The sequence below is a fragment of the Alligator sinensis genome, unplaced genomic scaffold (genome assembly GCF_000455745.1).
Source record: "Alligator sinensis unplaced genomic scaffold, ASM45574v1 scaffold29_1, whole genome shotgun sequence".
In the NCBI taxonomy this organism is placed as follows: domain Eukaryota; kingdom Metazoa; phylum Chordata; order Crocodylia; family Alligatoridae; genus Alligator; species Alligator sinensis.
The window spans coordinates 1,968,456-1,982,523 of NW_005841933.1; the positions used below are offsets into that span (position 1 = coordinate 1,968,456).

At 40.9% G+C, this 14,068-nt stretch overlaps 1 protein-coding gene across 2 annotated transcripts in view; it reads left to right on the forward strand.

Annotated features, from left to right (window-relative positions):
• DAZL (deleted in azoospermia like) overlaps nucleotides 1-12,909 on the forward strand; it is a 30,544-nt gene extending 17,635 nt beyond the window's left edge. The window contains exons 7-11 of one of the 2 annotated variants that reach the window (XM_025198970.1): nucleotides 2,401-2,478; nucleotides 4,631-4,681; nucleotides 9,551-9,658; nucleotides 10,551-10,646; nucleotides 11,870-12,909. In XM_025198970.1, coding sequence (XP_025054755.1) covers nucleotides 2,401-2,478; nucleotides 4,631-4,681; nucleotides 9,551-9,658; nucleotides 10,551-10,646; nucleotides 11,870-11,923 — 387 coding nt within the window. In that variant the 3' untranslated portion in view covers nucleotides 11,924-12,909. Of the gene's footprint in view, nucleotides 1-2,400; nucleotides 2,479-4,630; nucleotides 4,682-9,550; nucleotides 9,659-10,547; nucleotides 10,647-11,869 lie in introns of both variants that reach the window. The other variant, XM_006019571.3, reaches the window with a different exon arrangement.
• The last annotated feature ends 1,159 nt before the right edge of the window (nucleotides 12,910-14,068 follow it).

A 14,068-nucleotide genomic window follows, 5' to 3' on the forward strand; every position in this document is an offset into this window, starting at 1 on the left:
CATGGTTCCACTTAATGTCAAACCAGATATTTCATTTGTAACAAACCAGAAATAAACATTATGGAATCTCTTAACTTGAAAATTGAGGTAAGTATTCATTATTTAAAAACGGCAAACTCTCTCTCCCTTTTAATTAAAAAAAAAAAAACAACCAAAAAAACAAAAAAAACAAAACAAACAAAAAAAACAAACCTAAAAAAAAGACTTGATTGAGTAGACGCTTATGCTAGCTCATCTGCCTGGAACTTCAAATATCCTTTTGAGAGAATTTAAACTCTTCTGTTAGAAGCCAGAATGTTTCTGAAATAGCTCAAAGTAATTTTAAGTTTCTTCCCAGAAAAATATTCTAAGTAAATTAATACTTGGGGCTTGTTTATTTTTGTTTTGTGTGGTTTTTTTGTTGTTGTTGTTGGGTTGTTTTTTTAGGGGCATACTAAATTTACCTGGCATAAAATTTTCAAAAGTGATATAGTCACTTTGTGTAACACCAGTTGATAGTGAGACTCGCAGGTGAGGGGTGGGCAAAAATGGCCTGTAGGTGTTTGTCCGTCCTGCAGCGGGTGTCTTGGTCCCATGGCCCAGCATAATCCAGCCGTGGCATGTCCTACTGCCCCCGGGCACGCAGCAGGACTGGGGTGGCTCCATAGCTGGACTGCCTTTTCTAGGGAGTCCAGGTGGCAGGCAGCTCCTTCTGGCTGTGACCACCACCAGCCCCAACCCTGTGATAGCAACGGAGACCCGTGCTGCACAGCCCTGACCCTGCTCCGAGTTCGCCTGCCCAGGTGCAGCAGTAGCAGCGCTGGACAAAAGCTGTTGCTCAGCACCGGGTAAAAGCAGCCCCTCTCACTCCTGCTGCCAGCAGCTGCCCATAGCCCATGCAGGGCTGCCCTGTGTATACTCTGCGCTGCCACCGCAGTCCCATGGGGCAGCCTGGAGGTGGCAGTGATGGTGGCATAGATGCAGGGCAGCCCTGTGCAGGCTCTGGGCAGCTGCAGTAGAGAACTGCCAGGAGTGGGATGGGCTGCTTTCCCCCCACACTGCAGTCCTGTCCCTGCATGCTACATGCCTGCTCTGGGCTCATCCACGCAGTCTCAGAAGCAGTGGTGGTGGACAAAAGCTGCTGCTCAGTGTGGAGGGTGGGGAGAGAAAGCAGCCCTTTCCCATCCCTCTGCTGGCAGCTCCCTGCTGTAGCCTTCTGGAGCCCTTACAGGGCTGCCCTGTGTCTCTACCATTACTGCTGCCTCACGGGGCAGCGGTGGTAGTGCAGAGCTACCCCAGTTGCACTGTAAACCCAGGGGGTTGCAGGACATGCCACAGCCAGGTGGCGTGGGGTGAGCTGGGTCAGGGCTGTGCCTGGGTTCCAGCTGACTTGCTCCACAGAGGTGATTACGGAGTGGGCATAGGGCACATGGGCTGTGCGTTGCTAGCAGTGGCTGGGAGGCTCTGCAGGGTGCATGGGCTCCACGCTGTTGCAGGGTGGGGACTGACCATCTCAGGGGAGTGGGCACAGGGGGCTCCCATGCACACCCCACCCTCCCCCAGACACAATTACACACCTGCGTGCCTCTGGGGGGAACTCCACTCGCTGCTACATGCACATAACCACTCTCCCCCTCCACACACTCACATCCCCACATCCATACATCCCTGCACCCCTCCACACTCCCTTACAACATACAAGAGTAAGACCTCATTTTGAGCTATTGTGCAATCCACCTCTATATACACAACACAAACCCACACAAATCAGGAGAAAAATACTAAAAATACTTTATTGTCAAAGTTTTTGATTTTTAGTGTACACTTTTTTTTTCTAGTTCCAAGACGGCAAACCCCCTTACCAAAGGGAGTATTTCTGGGGGCAAGGGGAAGGACTTCTGGTGGCAAAGGTCAGGGGCTCAGGGGCAAGGCTTCTGGTCCCAAGATGGTAACAGGGGGCAGTGCACCTGCCAAATGGTGGGGTGGCCCTTGACAGCTCACCAAAACTCATTAAGCAGCCCTCTAGCGGAAATAATTGCGCCCCCCCCCCCAAGTACTGAAGTTCTCTTTGAAAATGGAACATTTAAGTCCTGTAGGAAGAGCTAAAGTTTTCTTTAGTTGGATTTGCTTGGATTTGGGTTTGGTTTTTTGTTATTTTTTTTGTTGTTTTGTTTTTTAACACTTAATCTCCAAAGCAGTAGTTGGCAAACTCTTTCAGGTTGCAGCCTAGAATAACCTAGCTCAGGTCAAGAGGCATGTGCTTGCTGGGACCCAGCCAGTCATTGCCACTGAAACCCAACCAGATCAGTAGGTTGGATCAAATGTCTCCAGGGCTGAATCCAGCCTGCAGTCCATTGGTTGTTGACCCTTGCTCTAGCAAGATTTAAAGTTCATTACCTAATTTATGTGTTGTTGTTGTAGTCCTACCCTTATGGCTCACCACCATTATTGATACAGCAGCAGGTTCCTGTAGGATACCAGCCAACTTACAACTATCAGGTACTTTTATCTTTCCAAAAGGTCTTGGTAAAGTAATTGATGCATCTAAATGTTGGACCCAAACTTGCCTAAATCTTTCTACAGATTAAGCTTTTTGCTTGTTTTTTGTTTAGATGTTTTGTTTTAAAACAGCTGCAAATTTGGTAACATTCATCTGTTCAGAAATCCTTCTCCATAATTGTTACATAATTGTTCAGAAACTTTTGCTGACAAACAATTGAAAACACTTAAAAAAAAAAAAAAAAATGTTCTGTTGGCAGAGGGCAGCTGCTTTTAAGAACAGTGATCTAGTACCAGAAATTGGTGGGTAACCTTAATAACTGCCCAGGATAGGAGCTGCAGTGTGCCCAGGATGAGAAATCACTAGTGTGTGGCTGGGATTTTGGCATCTTATTGCTTTTTAGCCAAAAAGCTGCTTTTGTTAAGGCCTACATTTACTGGGTTGTGTTTTGTGTGTGTTTTTGTGTTTTTTGTTTTTTTGTTTTTTAAAGTAGATTTTACTGAAGTATTCAAGTAATAATATTTGGTGAAGGCTTTTTAAAGAAAGTGACCCTAGTGAACCCTATTCAAGCCATGTTGTAGGCCCACTCCACCCCAACCCACAACTGCCAAAGGTGCCCCATGTCACCACCTGCTCCTAGACCCACACTGCTGCCCAACACCAAACCCACTACAGTCACTGCTAGCCCTGTGGATGCAGCCCAGGAGGATCACCTGCAGTCTGAATATGGCCTGGAGTGAGTTTGACAGTTCTGGTGTATACATGCTAAATAGCTTGGTTAGGTTAGATGAAATGATGGATTTTGTGTTGGACTATTGGAAATTGCCTGAAAAACTTCAGATACTAACCAGTGTTTAGTGATGTTGGGGTGTACTTGGTATCATTAGCCTTTATTTAGACATAAACTTGAAATATAGTTTAGTTTCTAAAGTAGTCTAGTTCAGATGATTAAACTGGGTTGAAGAGCTTTTCTTCCACAGCATAGATACCTCCATGATCTATTCTGTGAATAGATAGAGGGGAGCATATAGACTTGTCAGAATGTAATTAGGCCTTTTAATATTGTACTGGTAGATCTTCTAGAACTGAAAATTCTCTCTGTACACTGGGAGGCCAGTAGTGTTTTTGGCCAGAGTGCCAAGAATGCTTGCAACCTTGACTTGTAAGATACTGGCATGCCAGGGCAGGTGGTGGGGGAGCTGTGAGGGGCCCAATCCTTGTTGTGGCAGTGCAGCCCAGGCCACTTCCCCACTGTCTGCCCCGAGGCACACGTGTTAAACATAATGTCTTTTCGTTCCACATTGGCAACTGTGCTGGGGGTTACCTACCCCTACTATACACCATTTCACCCCTAAAATAGTCTTCTTGCAGCAAGCCTGTTTGGTAAAATCCAAGAAGCAATGGCATGTTCTCCTTGCATCTCATTCCACAGAGGAAGTGACATGATGAGCTAACAAACTCTTTACAGTTTGGAGTCTGACTTACTTAAAAACAAACTAATTGTAAATTTCTCAATGTGTGGCTTCATTTGGGCTCATCTTATGGTTTTGGAGCCTTTTGTTACCCATGTGTAGAATAAAGTCAACTTAGCAAATTGTGCTGCTTATTCATAGAACCAAATAAAACATTTGGTCAGTCTCTTCTGGCATCAGCCACATACTGTCATTAAATAAATCTATGCCTCCTTTCAGAAAATGGGCCAACTCTACTACAACTGAAGTAGCCTCTTCAGTTAATTCTGAAAACACTGCTGCCCCTGGCAGATTTCAGGCTCCCTGTCCCCAAACCTGGTTCAGATGAAGTTAAATCTTTACTAATTTATAGTGCCTGCCAGTAATTCCCAAAGTGGGATACCCTAAAAATCTGTGTGCGCCTTTTGAGGCACAAGGTAGCAGCATCATGCTGAGACATGTTACAGCTACTAAATCTATTAGTTTTCTAAGAAGGTGGCAGTGTGTATCCCATGTTGGTGTGGTACTGTGCATATCATGAAAAGATTGCTCGCTAATGTATTCTAAGCTAGTGTGTGTGAGGTACATAATGAAAGTGGGATTATAAAATAAATTTATACAGTAAAAATGGTTCCTATCAAAGTAATTCTCTCATAGGAAAAAGATAATTTAAGACTAATTCTAAATACATTTATTTAAGGTTCAACCACAGTGGCCTCCTGGGGAGCAAAGGAATTATGTTATACCTCCGGTAAGGTGATGGTGTTTAACACACACAACTTTAACTTCTTTCTGTGAGACATTTTGCCAGTTCGACACTTCTAATCAAAATTGAACTTCACTTTATAAGCGGGTCAGTAAGAAATGTGGTGCATTTATGGGTATTGGTGCATTGGGCTGAGTCAGACTATTGTTAACTAATGGGATTATGTACTTGCAAGCTTCCTGTCCTAATAAAACTTAATTCATGCAAAGATTACTTGGCAGAACAAAAAATTCTTCCCTTTCATTTGTTTTAATTAAAACACAGGGAATGTATGAGGGTTCTTAATACCTCACTTGGGCTACCACTCGATGAGGGAGGGAACTGACGAGTGCAGCCAGGTTTCATAACAATTTAATTCTCTGAGATGTATAGAAGAAGAGCTTTGCCTAGTGGCAGGTCCATCTTTGAATTGACATATAAAGGGGGAGGGAAATGTACAATTGTTACCTACTTCTTCTTGAATGAAGTAAACTGTAGATCTTCATTCAAATCATGAAAATAATTGGTAGATGAGTAATCTCAAAGAAATGAGACTTCCTCAATTGTTTGTGTAAGATGAGACAGAGGAGAGAATCCTTAACTTTCTCTCTCTTTTATAGAGACTTTGACACTGGAGCAAAACTGTCAATATTTTTAATCCCAGTCATTGTATAATCCGTAGACGTACTCTCTCCACTAGAATCTTCAAGGTTTTGACATTTTACCATATTTACATGAATAGAAGATGTTTTCCTGCCTCCTCCATCAGTGGGGAGGGAGGGGGGCAGGGAACTCCACATTTTACACTTGTATGCAAGAAAACTTTTCAAAATACATTGCCTTATCTTTGAATTGCTGCTAAAAGCAGCATGTGCTCAGTAATGGGAACCAACTATGAATTTGCTTAAATGCAACCAACACTGAACATAACTAATAAAATAACGTGTCCCATATTGGTCAAACATGCTAATGAGAACCAACCAGAAGTTTGGGTTTTTTGGTGGGGTTTTTTTGGGTGGGGGCAGGAGGGTTGGGTTTTTTGGTGGGTGTCTTGTGGGTTTTTGGTCTTGTTTTATAAGGAATTTTTTTGTGTTCCAAGCCAAATCGATTCCAAATTCTTGAGTCATTCAAGATCCATATGTGGTCCTGCTACCAGCAAGCATCCTCCACCCCTGCCTTGGGCTTCAGATGCTTCCAAATCCTTTGGCTGGTATCCCTATGTGCGGGCCCAAGCCCGAAGGCTTGAGGTTTGGATGCCCCTGAGCTTTGCTTGCCCTCAGCTGTATGGCCACAGGAACAAACTAGGGAGGAGTCTCCCATGTCCATAAAGTTGCCGTATAACTGAAATCTTCCCACTGGAAGTGAAACTGGGAAGCGGCTAACTATTACCTCAGTCAGGGTACTACCCTCTGCCATGTTCATGGTTTTCCCTAGCCAGTAGGAACCTTGGTGGTCATGGTATTTCCCCTGCCAGGTATCATGAGGTAGGTGCAGACCATCTTTTTATGAGAACTTTTTCGTGTTCTAAGCCAAATCAGCCAAATCAATTCCAAATCTGCGTCAGTCAGGAACTGTAAGTGGCCCTACTGCCGGCAAACATCCAACCATCTGAATAAGATGTATGGCAGTGCCCATTGAGCGTGGTCCCCCTCAGTGCTGACTCTTTCTTCTCTCCCCCCCCCCCCCCCTTTCCAGTATATTACATGCATCTTGACTGCCTTCATTCCCACAGCTGAGTTATGTCTTTCTTTTCCACTTCCAATGATTCCTGTTTCTTCATCAACCTTAAATGTCTGGCAAACATAACTAAATTGGGCCCTAAACAATTCACCCAGAATCCCTCTGTTGGGATCCATCTCTCAGCCTGTCACATGATTAGTGTGGCCCTGCCCTTCATGAGATAAAGCTGCTGTATACTTTATCTGCATATCAATTTTTGGAGGATCCCCGGACTTGACAAGAACACCCTTTTCCAGTCATGAGTCGGGGGGCCTAAATTAGCACGTGGATCCCTTTGGGGGGTGGAGGGGGTATGGGGGTGAGGGTATTTGGAGTACACGCGCATACTGAGCAGTGCTGAGCTGTGGGGTCACCATGGCTTGAGATGCTGTTGGTGTTGCTGGGGTCCTGCCCAGTGCACCATAAATCATGAACCTTTTGTCTTTGGTACCTTATACATAATACAAACTATGCATGATATTAGTCCAGAGTGCTATTTAAAAGGTGTGTTTATGAAGTACCCCTGCTAAAACTTGCAGCAGTTTCAGAAAAGGTAAAATGCACTAATTCTGGATGAACTAAGTCTATGGGTGCTACATGCAAATGACTGCAGCTGTGTTTATTTCAGTCTCTTTTTTTCAAATTTGTTGCTCACATCCATGTGCTCAGGGAGAGCAGGGTCTGATAGTAAGGAGAGGGGGAAGGAGTTACAGAGGGCCAAGGGGCTACCTGAGGCCCCAGACTTATTTTCCTTGCTGTAGCAGTAGGAGGGGGAGCAATTCAAGGCAAACTTCCAACAATTAATTTATGCCTGGGAAACTTTATAATTTTTCTGTATATAGAAACTAATTATTGTGGGGGCTGTTTTATAATCAGGGTTGACATAATTTGGTCACAATGTAATGGACAATTTTTACTGAGTAAATATACCTAAATTGAGTGTAGATTAATTATTATAGAATTGTTCCAGTACTTGTTTCTCTTTGTGAATATTATTTATGGTCTTTAAAACTTACTTAGTGGGGCCCCAGTAGAGTGGGAGGAAGAATAGAAGTAAAGAATTCTAAATTCAATGATGGAAGTCTACTTTTAACAAAAGGAAAAAATAGCAGAATCTCGTGCAGCCTGACACATGCAGTTTATCTGTTTCAAATCCATGTTTTAGGATTGATCTGTAGAATAATTTTTTGCTTCTGCCCAGTTGGAATCAGACATGAACTTTCTCTGGTACAGTGCTTTTACATAAGTGCAGAGGGGGTAGACTTTCATGTACACTTCTGAAGGGAAATCTGCCTCCGTTGTAATGAATAAGCAGAACCAGTGTTGTCAGTCAAGGAAATGTGGAAGCAGCTAAGTCCTTGCCCTTGTGTAGCAGGCTCATTTAAAACTTAATATGTTATTAAGCAGCCTATTAAATGGTTAAGAAATAAAAAAAATTCCTCCAACTACTGGCTTGTAAGCAAATACATTCTATAAGAGTGAATGTAGTGTAAGCTTGTCAGTGTTGGACTTGCAGAATTTCCCATCAGAAAAGCATGGTAATTTTTATTATAAGTATTACTTGCATGCATAATGCTTAGGACCATCTGAAATTGAAACACTGTTTTCAGACATGAGGGGTGCAGACAGAAGTGCAGCTCTGAGCTGTAACTTGGTGTTCTGCAAAGCATTCTAAGTTGCAAGGTTACCCCCAGACCAAACAGAAGTTCACTGTCACTTCCAGGGGGAAGCGGAATCTAGCTGTGGGCTTGGAGCCTGCAGCCAGGTTCCCATAGCAACAGCCACAGGTCTTTGCCAGTACTCACTGTTTTCAAAATGGTAGGGGGAAAAGGCAGCAGAGGGAGCTTATTCTTGGGGCTCCCCAGCTAGTGCTGAAAGTTGGGGTTCAGTGAATTGGATCCCCCACCTTGGGTGGGGAAGGGAGAGGGAGGTCATGTTTCAATAATTCTGCCCCATCCTTCAGGGGGTCTAAAAAATCCCCAGACTGAACTCCCTCTGTTCCCTCTCCTCCCCCCCCATTCTGAAAACCGCGACAGGCTGACGGGCAGCACAGATGCAAGTTACAGAAGACGCTACATTTGAAGTTTCTTTTGTACCTTGTACAATGAGGGATCAGATTTTTCACTCAATCTGCCATTTTTAAGCTGTTTGGTCATGGCTATAGACTGCTTTCTGTGGTCAGATTGGGTGAAAATTGTCACTTCTGTCTGCACCCAAATGGTGAAACCAATTTGTCTGAACTTGGAGTAAACAAGCTGGGATGGCTGACCTGATGGCTGTAAAGGGGTTTGGGTTGGGTTGTTACCAAATTACTGTTTCATATTGGTGAAAATCTCTTTAGCACTTAAGCATTCCAGAAAAGTGTTCTTGCCTCCTGGTGAGTCAGATATTCATGGGTAGGAATGTCAACTGGAAGCTTAGTGGCTCTCCAGGATTTGACTCCTTTGGTTCTTTAACTTGTGTGCTATCCACGCAGCAGAACCTGAGCTCTAGAACATCTCAAGTCCAGTCTTTTTTCTGATAACAGTAAGAAGTGGAACCCCCTGTTCCCTTCCAGCTCTTGGACTTTTCATATAAATCTTGACTTCTGTGGGTAGGAGGGTGGGAAAGAAGGTAAGATGGTCCACACGGCAGATTATCCTCTACTAAAATCACCAGTTTTGGGAAATGGTGAGAGCCTCACTGTCTGCAGTACAGGATAGAATGCATTAGTGTCATTCAGTGCTTGCAGCTCTTAAGATGAGAGCATTCACAGAGATCCAAAGTTCGTTTTAGAATTTGCAGAAGGAAAGAAATGGGTTGCATGCAACTTCTGGACATGTGACTATAAATTCTTTTTATATTAAGAGATTACTGCAGAGTGTTCAGTTGATGTGTTGGACAGACATCTTATTGAGAGGGAGCAGTTGATGCTACTCTGACAAAACAATTTTAATACTGGAGCAGGTGTGTCAGCATGTGTGGCACTTTCTTTTCCCCCAGTTCTTCAGAAAATGACCAGGGTTGGGGGAGCTCTGGCTTCTTGTTAAGCCAGGATTGGGGATCCATATTACTGAGCTGGACAAGAAGTAGTAAAGATTTGTAGGAAATACACATCCATCAACCTCTGCCCACACACTTCCACATCTTAACAGACGCATTTCTAATATTGTGCAGGCTTATACTTCAGTGAGCTACCACTGCAGTGAAGTAGATCCAGAAATTATCCCAGTAGAATGTTCTGTTCCAGAGCCTACACAGTCCTCTGGAAACAGTCCGCAAAAGGTAAGTGTTCACTTTGGAGACTTGTATTCAATATCTCAATTTGCAGGGAAGGGTATGGCACAGGACTGGTAGTCCGTAGACTTGGTTCCACGTATAACACTGAACCAGTTCACTGCGCCTCAGTTTCCCATGTGCAAGAGATGGGTGTTAACTTTCTCAGATACCAGAATGCTTTGGTTCAGTTGTGAACCATACAAGATCAACTGATGTATATAAATCAACATTCTTTAGTTTAGTAAATGTAACTTTGTTTAGCCACCAGACTTAATGTCCTAGGAATTATTTACAAAATGCAAGTGCAACTTTCTCTTAAAAAAAATAATAATAATAATAATACCCTGAATTCTTACTGTCCTAGCATTTGTAGAGACTAAATTTTTGGGTAGTCTTGCATATTGCTTTTCACTTCAGTTTGTAAGAAGTGTTTTAGTCTCAAATATTCTAAACAATTGAAAGGACTGTTGCCTTTATTTGTGGGATTGAAGCTGTTTTCTGAGCTGTTTTGATCCAATTACCAATAAAAAATATAAAGATCTACTTGATCCAAAATGGAACATTCTGATCTGTGATGTTTCAGTTGTAGAACAGGCTGCAGAGGGAATGATATCTTCAGATAATGTTGTAAATTCACTTCCTATGAGATACAAAAGCTATTCACAAAGTTATTTTAGAATTTGCAGGTGGAAAGAACACAACTGCCATGCATATAATACCTGGATGTTTGACTGTAAATTCTGTTTACTGCAGTGTGTTCAGTAAAGGCTGACAGTTGACAGTAATCCTGAACATTTGTGTCAGGGTTCAGTATGCAATCTGTAGAAATAACTAGCAATGAAATAAATAAGAGAAGATGTATTGTTGGAGACATTCCTGAAAATGCATGTTTCAGAAGTCTGTGGACCGAAGCATCCAAACAATGATATCCTGTCTGTTTAACTCGGAGAACCGGCTGAGAAACACTCTTGTATCACAAGAAGACTACTTCAAGGTATGGAATAAAATTTTAGCAATGCTGATGAGCTTAATGTTTTTCAGCTGCTAGAACAAATGTGAAAAGCTTTGGAAATGATCAGAAAGACATTTTTGACCTTTTTTTAGATTGCATTGTATTGGAGTTGACTGAAGCATATTTCTGTCAAATGCTTAAGGTGATTACACTGGATGTGGCAGGTGCCTTGCAGCACATGTAGGCCTAACTGAATTATTTTTAATTTAGCCAGCTCTGGTGTCGTTAGCAGTGAAAAAGGTGTTAAAGAGACTATACACACTTCCCTTGGCCACTGACTACATATTTGGGTTGCTAGTCCATTTGAAAGTCTGAGTTACTGTATTCTCACTGTTGGTATTAGTAAGCAAGATTAAAGATAATATGGGTATGTCTAGATGTGCTGCTCTATCACTTTCAGTTGTGATGTAGAAATACCCTTAGTATAACTGTTAGTTGCTTTTCTTTAGGGATCTTTCATGTTGTTGTATCCCTTTCCTGTGTACCATAACTGACCTTTGGCATTACTTCTGGCCTTGGCTTGTGGCATTGGTATTACTATGCTATTTAGATACCACCTAGAATAAATACTGCTGAAAAGTCAAATGGGCTGCACTTTAAGATTTTTTTTTTTTTTTTTTTATACTCCCTTAGCTAGAAAATGATTATTCTAAATATGCAATATCTTTGAGTTACAATAGCAGCTTTTTCCAGCTGTGAAATGCACACAAGCTACCACCAAAAATATATTTGGAATAAACAGCCTTGTGAAACTGGTTATGGATATCACTTCTTAATTTTTTTTTCCTTTCAGCTCAAGTATTTTGATAGTGATACATGGTCACATGTGTCTACTGTTTGGGAAAACTCGAGACTTTTTTTCCTTTTAATTGTGTACTTTGCTTATCTGTTTAAATTCTTTAATTCAGCATTCAGTCAGAAGATAAATACCAATTTCCTGAAGTTTTGTATAGGGTCCTTTTCAGCTTTCCTTAGAAATTCTTGACCAGATACACATTCCTATGTAAATGCTTGCTTTTGTCATGTTGAATTTTAAACAATCTCTTTTTTTAAGGAGCAAAATCTTAAAATGCTGCTTCATGAAACACATATTAGTTTATTCTGCTAAATGTTGTATAGAATTATTTCTCTACTTTAAGAGATTTGAAAATATATATTTATTTACTTACTTTTTTTTTCATTTTCCTCATGCTTTATCTTTACAGGAGAAGAAAGCTCATCACTTCAGAAGAAGTAGGGCAGTACTTAAAAGTGTTTGACCAATGAACCTGAAGACTTAGTGCCTGTACTTCATTATTTTGGGATGTTAATGAAAACTGAAGATCAATATAGCAATCTGCTGTAAAAAAGAATTATGTAACCTTTTTGAAAAAGTTACTTCAAGTTGAAGTTAATATTTGCATGTTATCTGTTCCTAGGTTGTTTGTTCTTAATTGAAGGGCTTAACAAATGTCTTCAATTTTTAGAAGTTTTCCAGGTTTTACTACTTGGGTTTGCATGTGTTTTTCACTTGATGCTAGTGTGTTTAAAATTTTAATGAGGTTGTATGGGAAGATTTGTTCTTCATTTACTTTGTAAATGCATAGATTTTCTTCTGAGTTTCAAGTTATGGTTGGTTTGCTGTGCTTAGTTACTGAACTGCACTTCGTTTCAATTTACGGTTGGCACTTTGTTTTTCTTAACTTTTTGGATGTTTAAGCAGTTTTATTTTCACCAATTTAGTTCTTGAAATTTAGAAGTTGAATAGAAATTTGCCCAAGAGGTAGAGGTTTAAAACTGTATTCTTAATCAGTGGAACAGAAGGCATCAAGTTACAGCTCCAATTGAAGCCCTTTTTAAATCTGTACCCAGTTGCATTGTTGGTTCTATGTAATCCAATCAAAGTGGATTACATTTTATTAGTTAAAATTTTATGAACCTGGAATCTGAACATTGTTATCCAGTTTTGGGGGGGGGGGGCTAATTAAGATCATTCTAAAATTCTTAAACCGAATTTAAGGAAAATCTAAGGACATAACTAACTACCCAGTGACTTACACTTTTTTACTGAGCAAATTTTAGACATGTCTATCCCAAAATTGTGGGAGAAACATTTGCTTTAAAATATGATGCTTCCTTTTTTTTCTCTAATGTCATACAGTATTTGTTAATCAAAGTATCTGTAAGGAAATATCTTTATTATAATTATGTAGATTTTAGTCTTGTATTAAGAAACCTGGACAATAAATTTTTATTTTTGACTTGGCTTCCTAAACTTCATAGTGTGGAGATTGTTAACTGCAGCAGGTGATACAAATACCTTCACTAATCAGAATGTTAAACAAAAGTCTAGGCAGTCCTCAGACTTACGACACAATTGGTTCCTGAACACCGTGTCTTAAGTCGAAACTGGTTCCAAGTTACAATGTTTTCTCATAAGAAACAGTTATAAATGGGGGGTTGGTTCCTGAACCAAGGCCTGATACCCTATTTTCACTAAAAAAACAAAAAACAAACAAAAAAAAAACCCCAGAATTTTGTACTTTATCAATTATAGATGAGTAATATAGCTACATTAATGTACTTGTATTGTAAATAGCAATCATTAATTTGAAAGGACTTCTTTTAGGTGACTTTGGAATTTGTGAATGGCTTTTGGTTAGACTTTTTTAAGGGTTCTTGGCTGGAGTCTTTTCAGGAGTTTTGGCTGCAGGTTTTTCTGGAGTCTTGTCTGCTTTCTTAAAGAAAGTGTCCAAGGAAGTGTGGACAGATGTTCTCCAGGGAGATGAGCGACGCAGCAAACTTGTATAAACTGGGGCATGTATGTAAGAGGTGGCTGAGGAGTCTTAGCTCTGCCTGTTAAATTAGAACATGACTGAAGTGCTGTCTCCAGCTTTGGTGTCCATTTCCTAATAGATGCCGAAAATATGGAAGTGTTGATACAACAATGATTTCAGTCTGGAGAAGATTGCAGGAAGACTGGCCTTAAGCTTTACCTATTTCATTTCTTCAGAAGAAGGGTCAAAGGTTACTTGATTATAGTCTACACCTCAATATGGGGGAAAAAAAGTCTGGTTGAGGCAGTACTTTGATTGAAGCAAAGATGTCTGGATCCAAAGGATGGAAGCTGAAATTGAGACAAGCAATGTGAAAGTAAGGAAACATTGAAATAAACCACTTGATGGCATGATGAATTCCTTCTCTCAAAATACTTGGATATGGAATTGTATGTTGTGTTTTTTAATGAATTGGAAGTAAAAATGCCTTCTGCTTTGTCAGATAGAAAAAATGCTGCCCTTTCCACCAATGATTAGGGAATTGGGATGTCAGCATGTACAGTTCACATACCAAAGTGTCTTTTAGCTGGCAGCACTTTTTAGTTCCAGAAAGTAATGAGAGAGAATATATAGATAGGTATTGTGTGC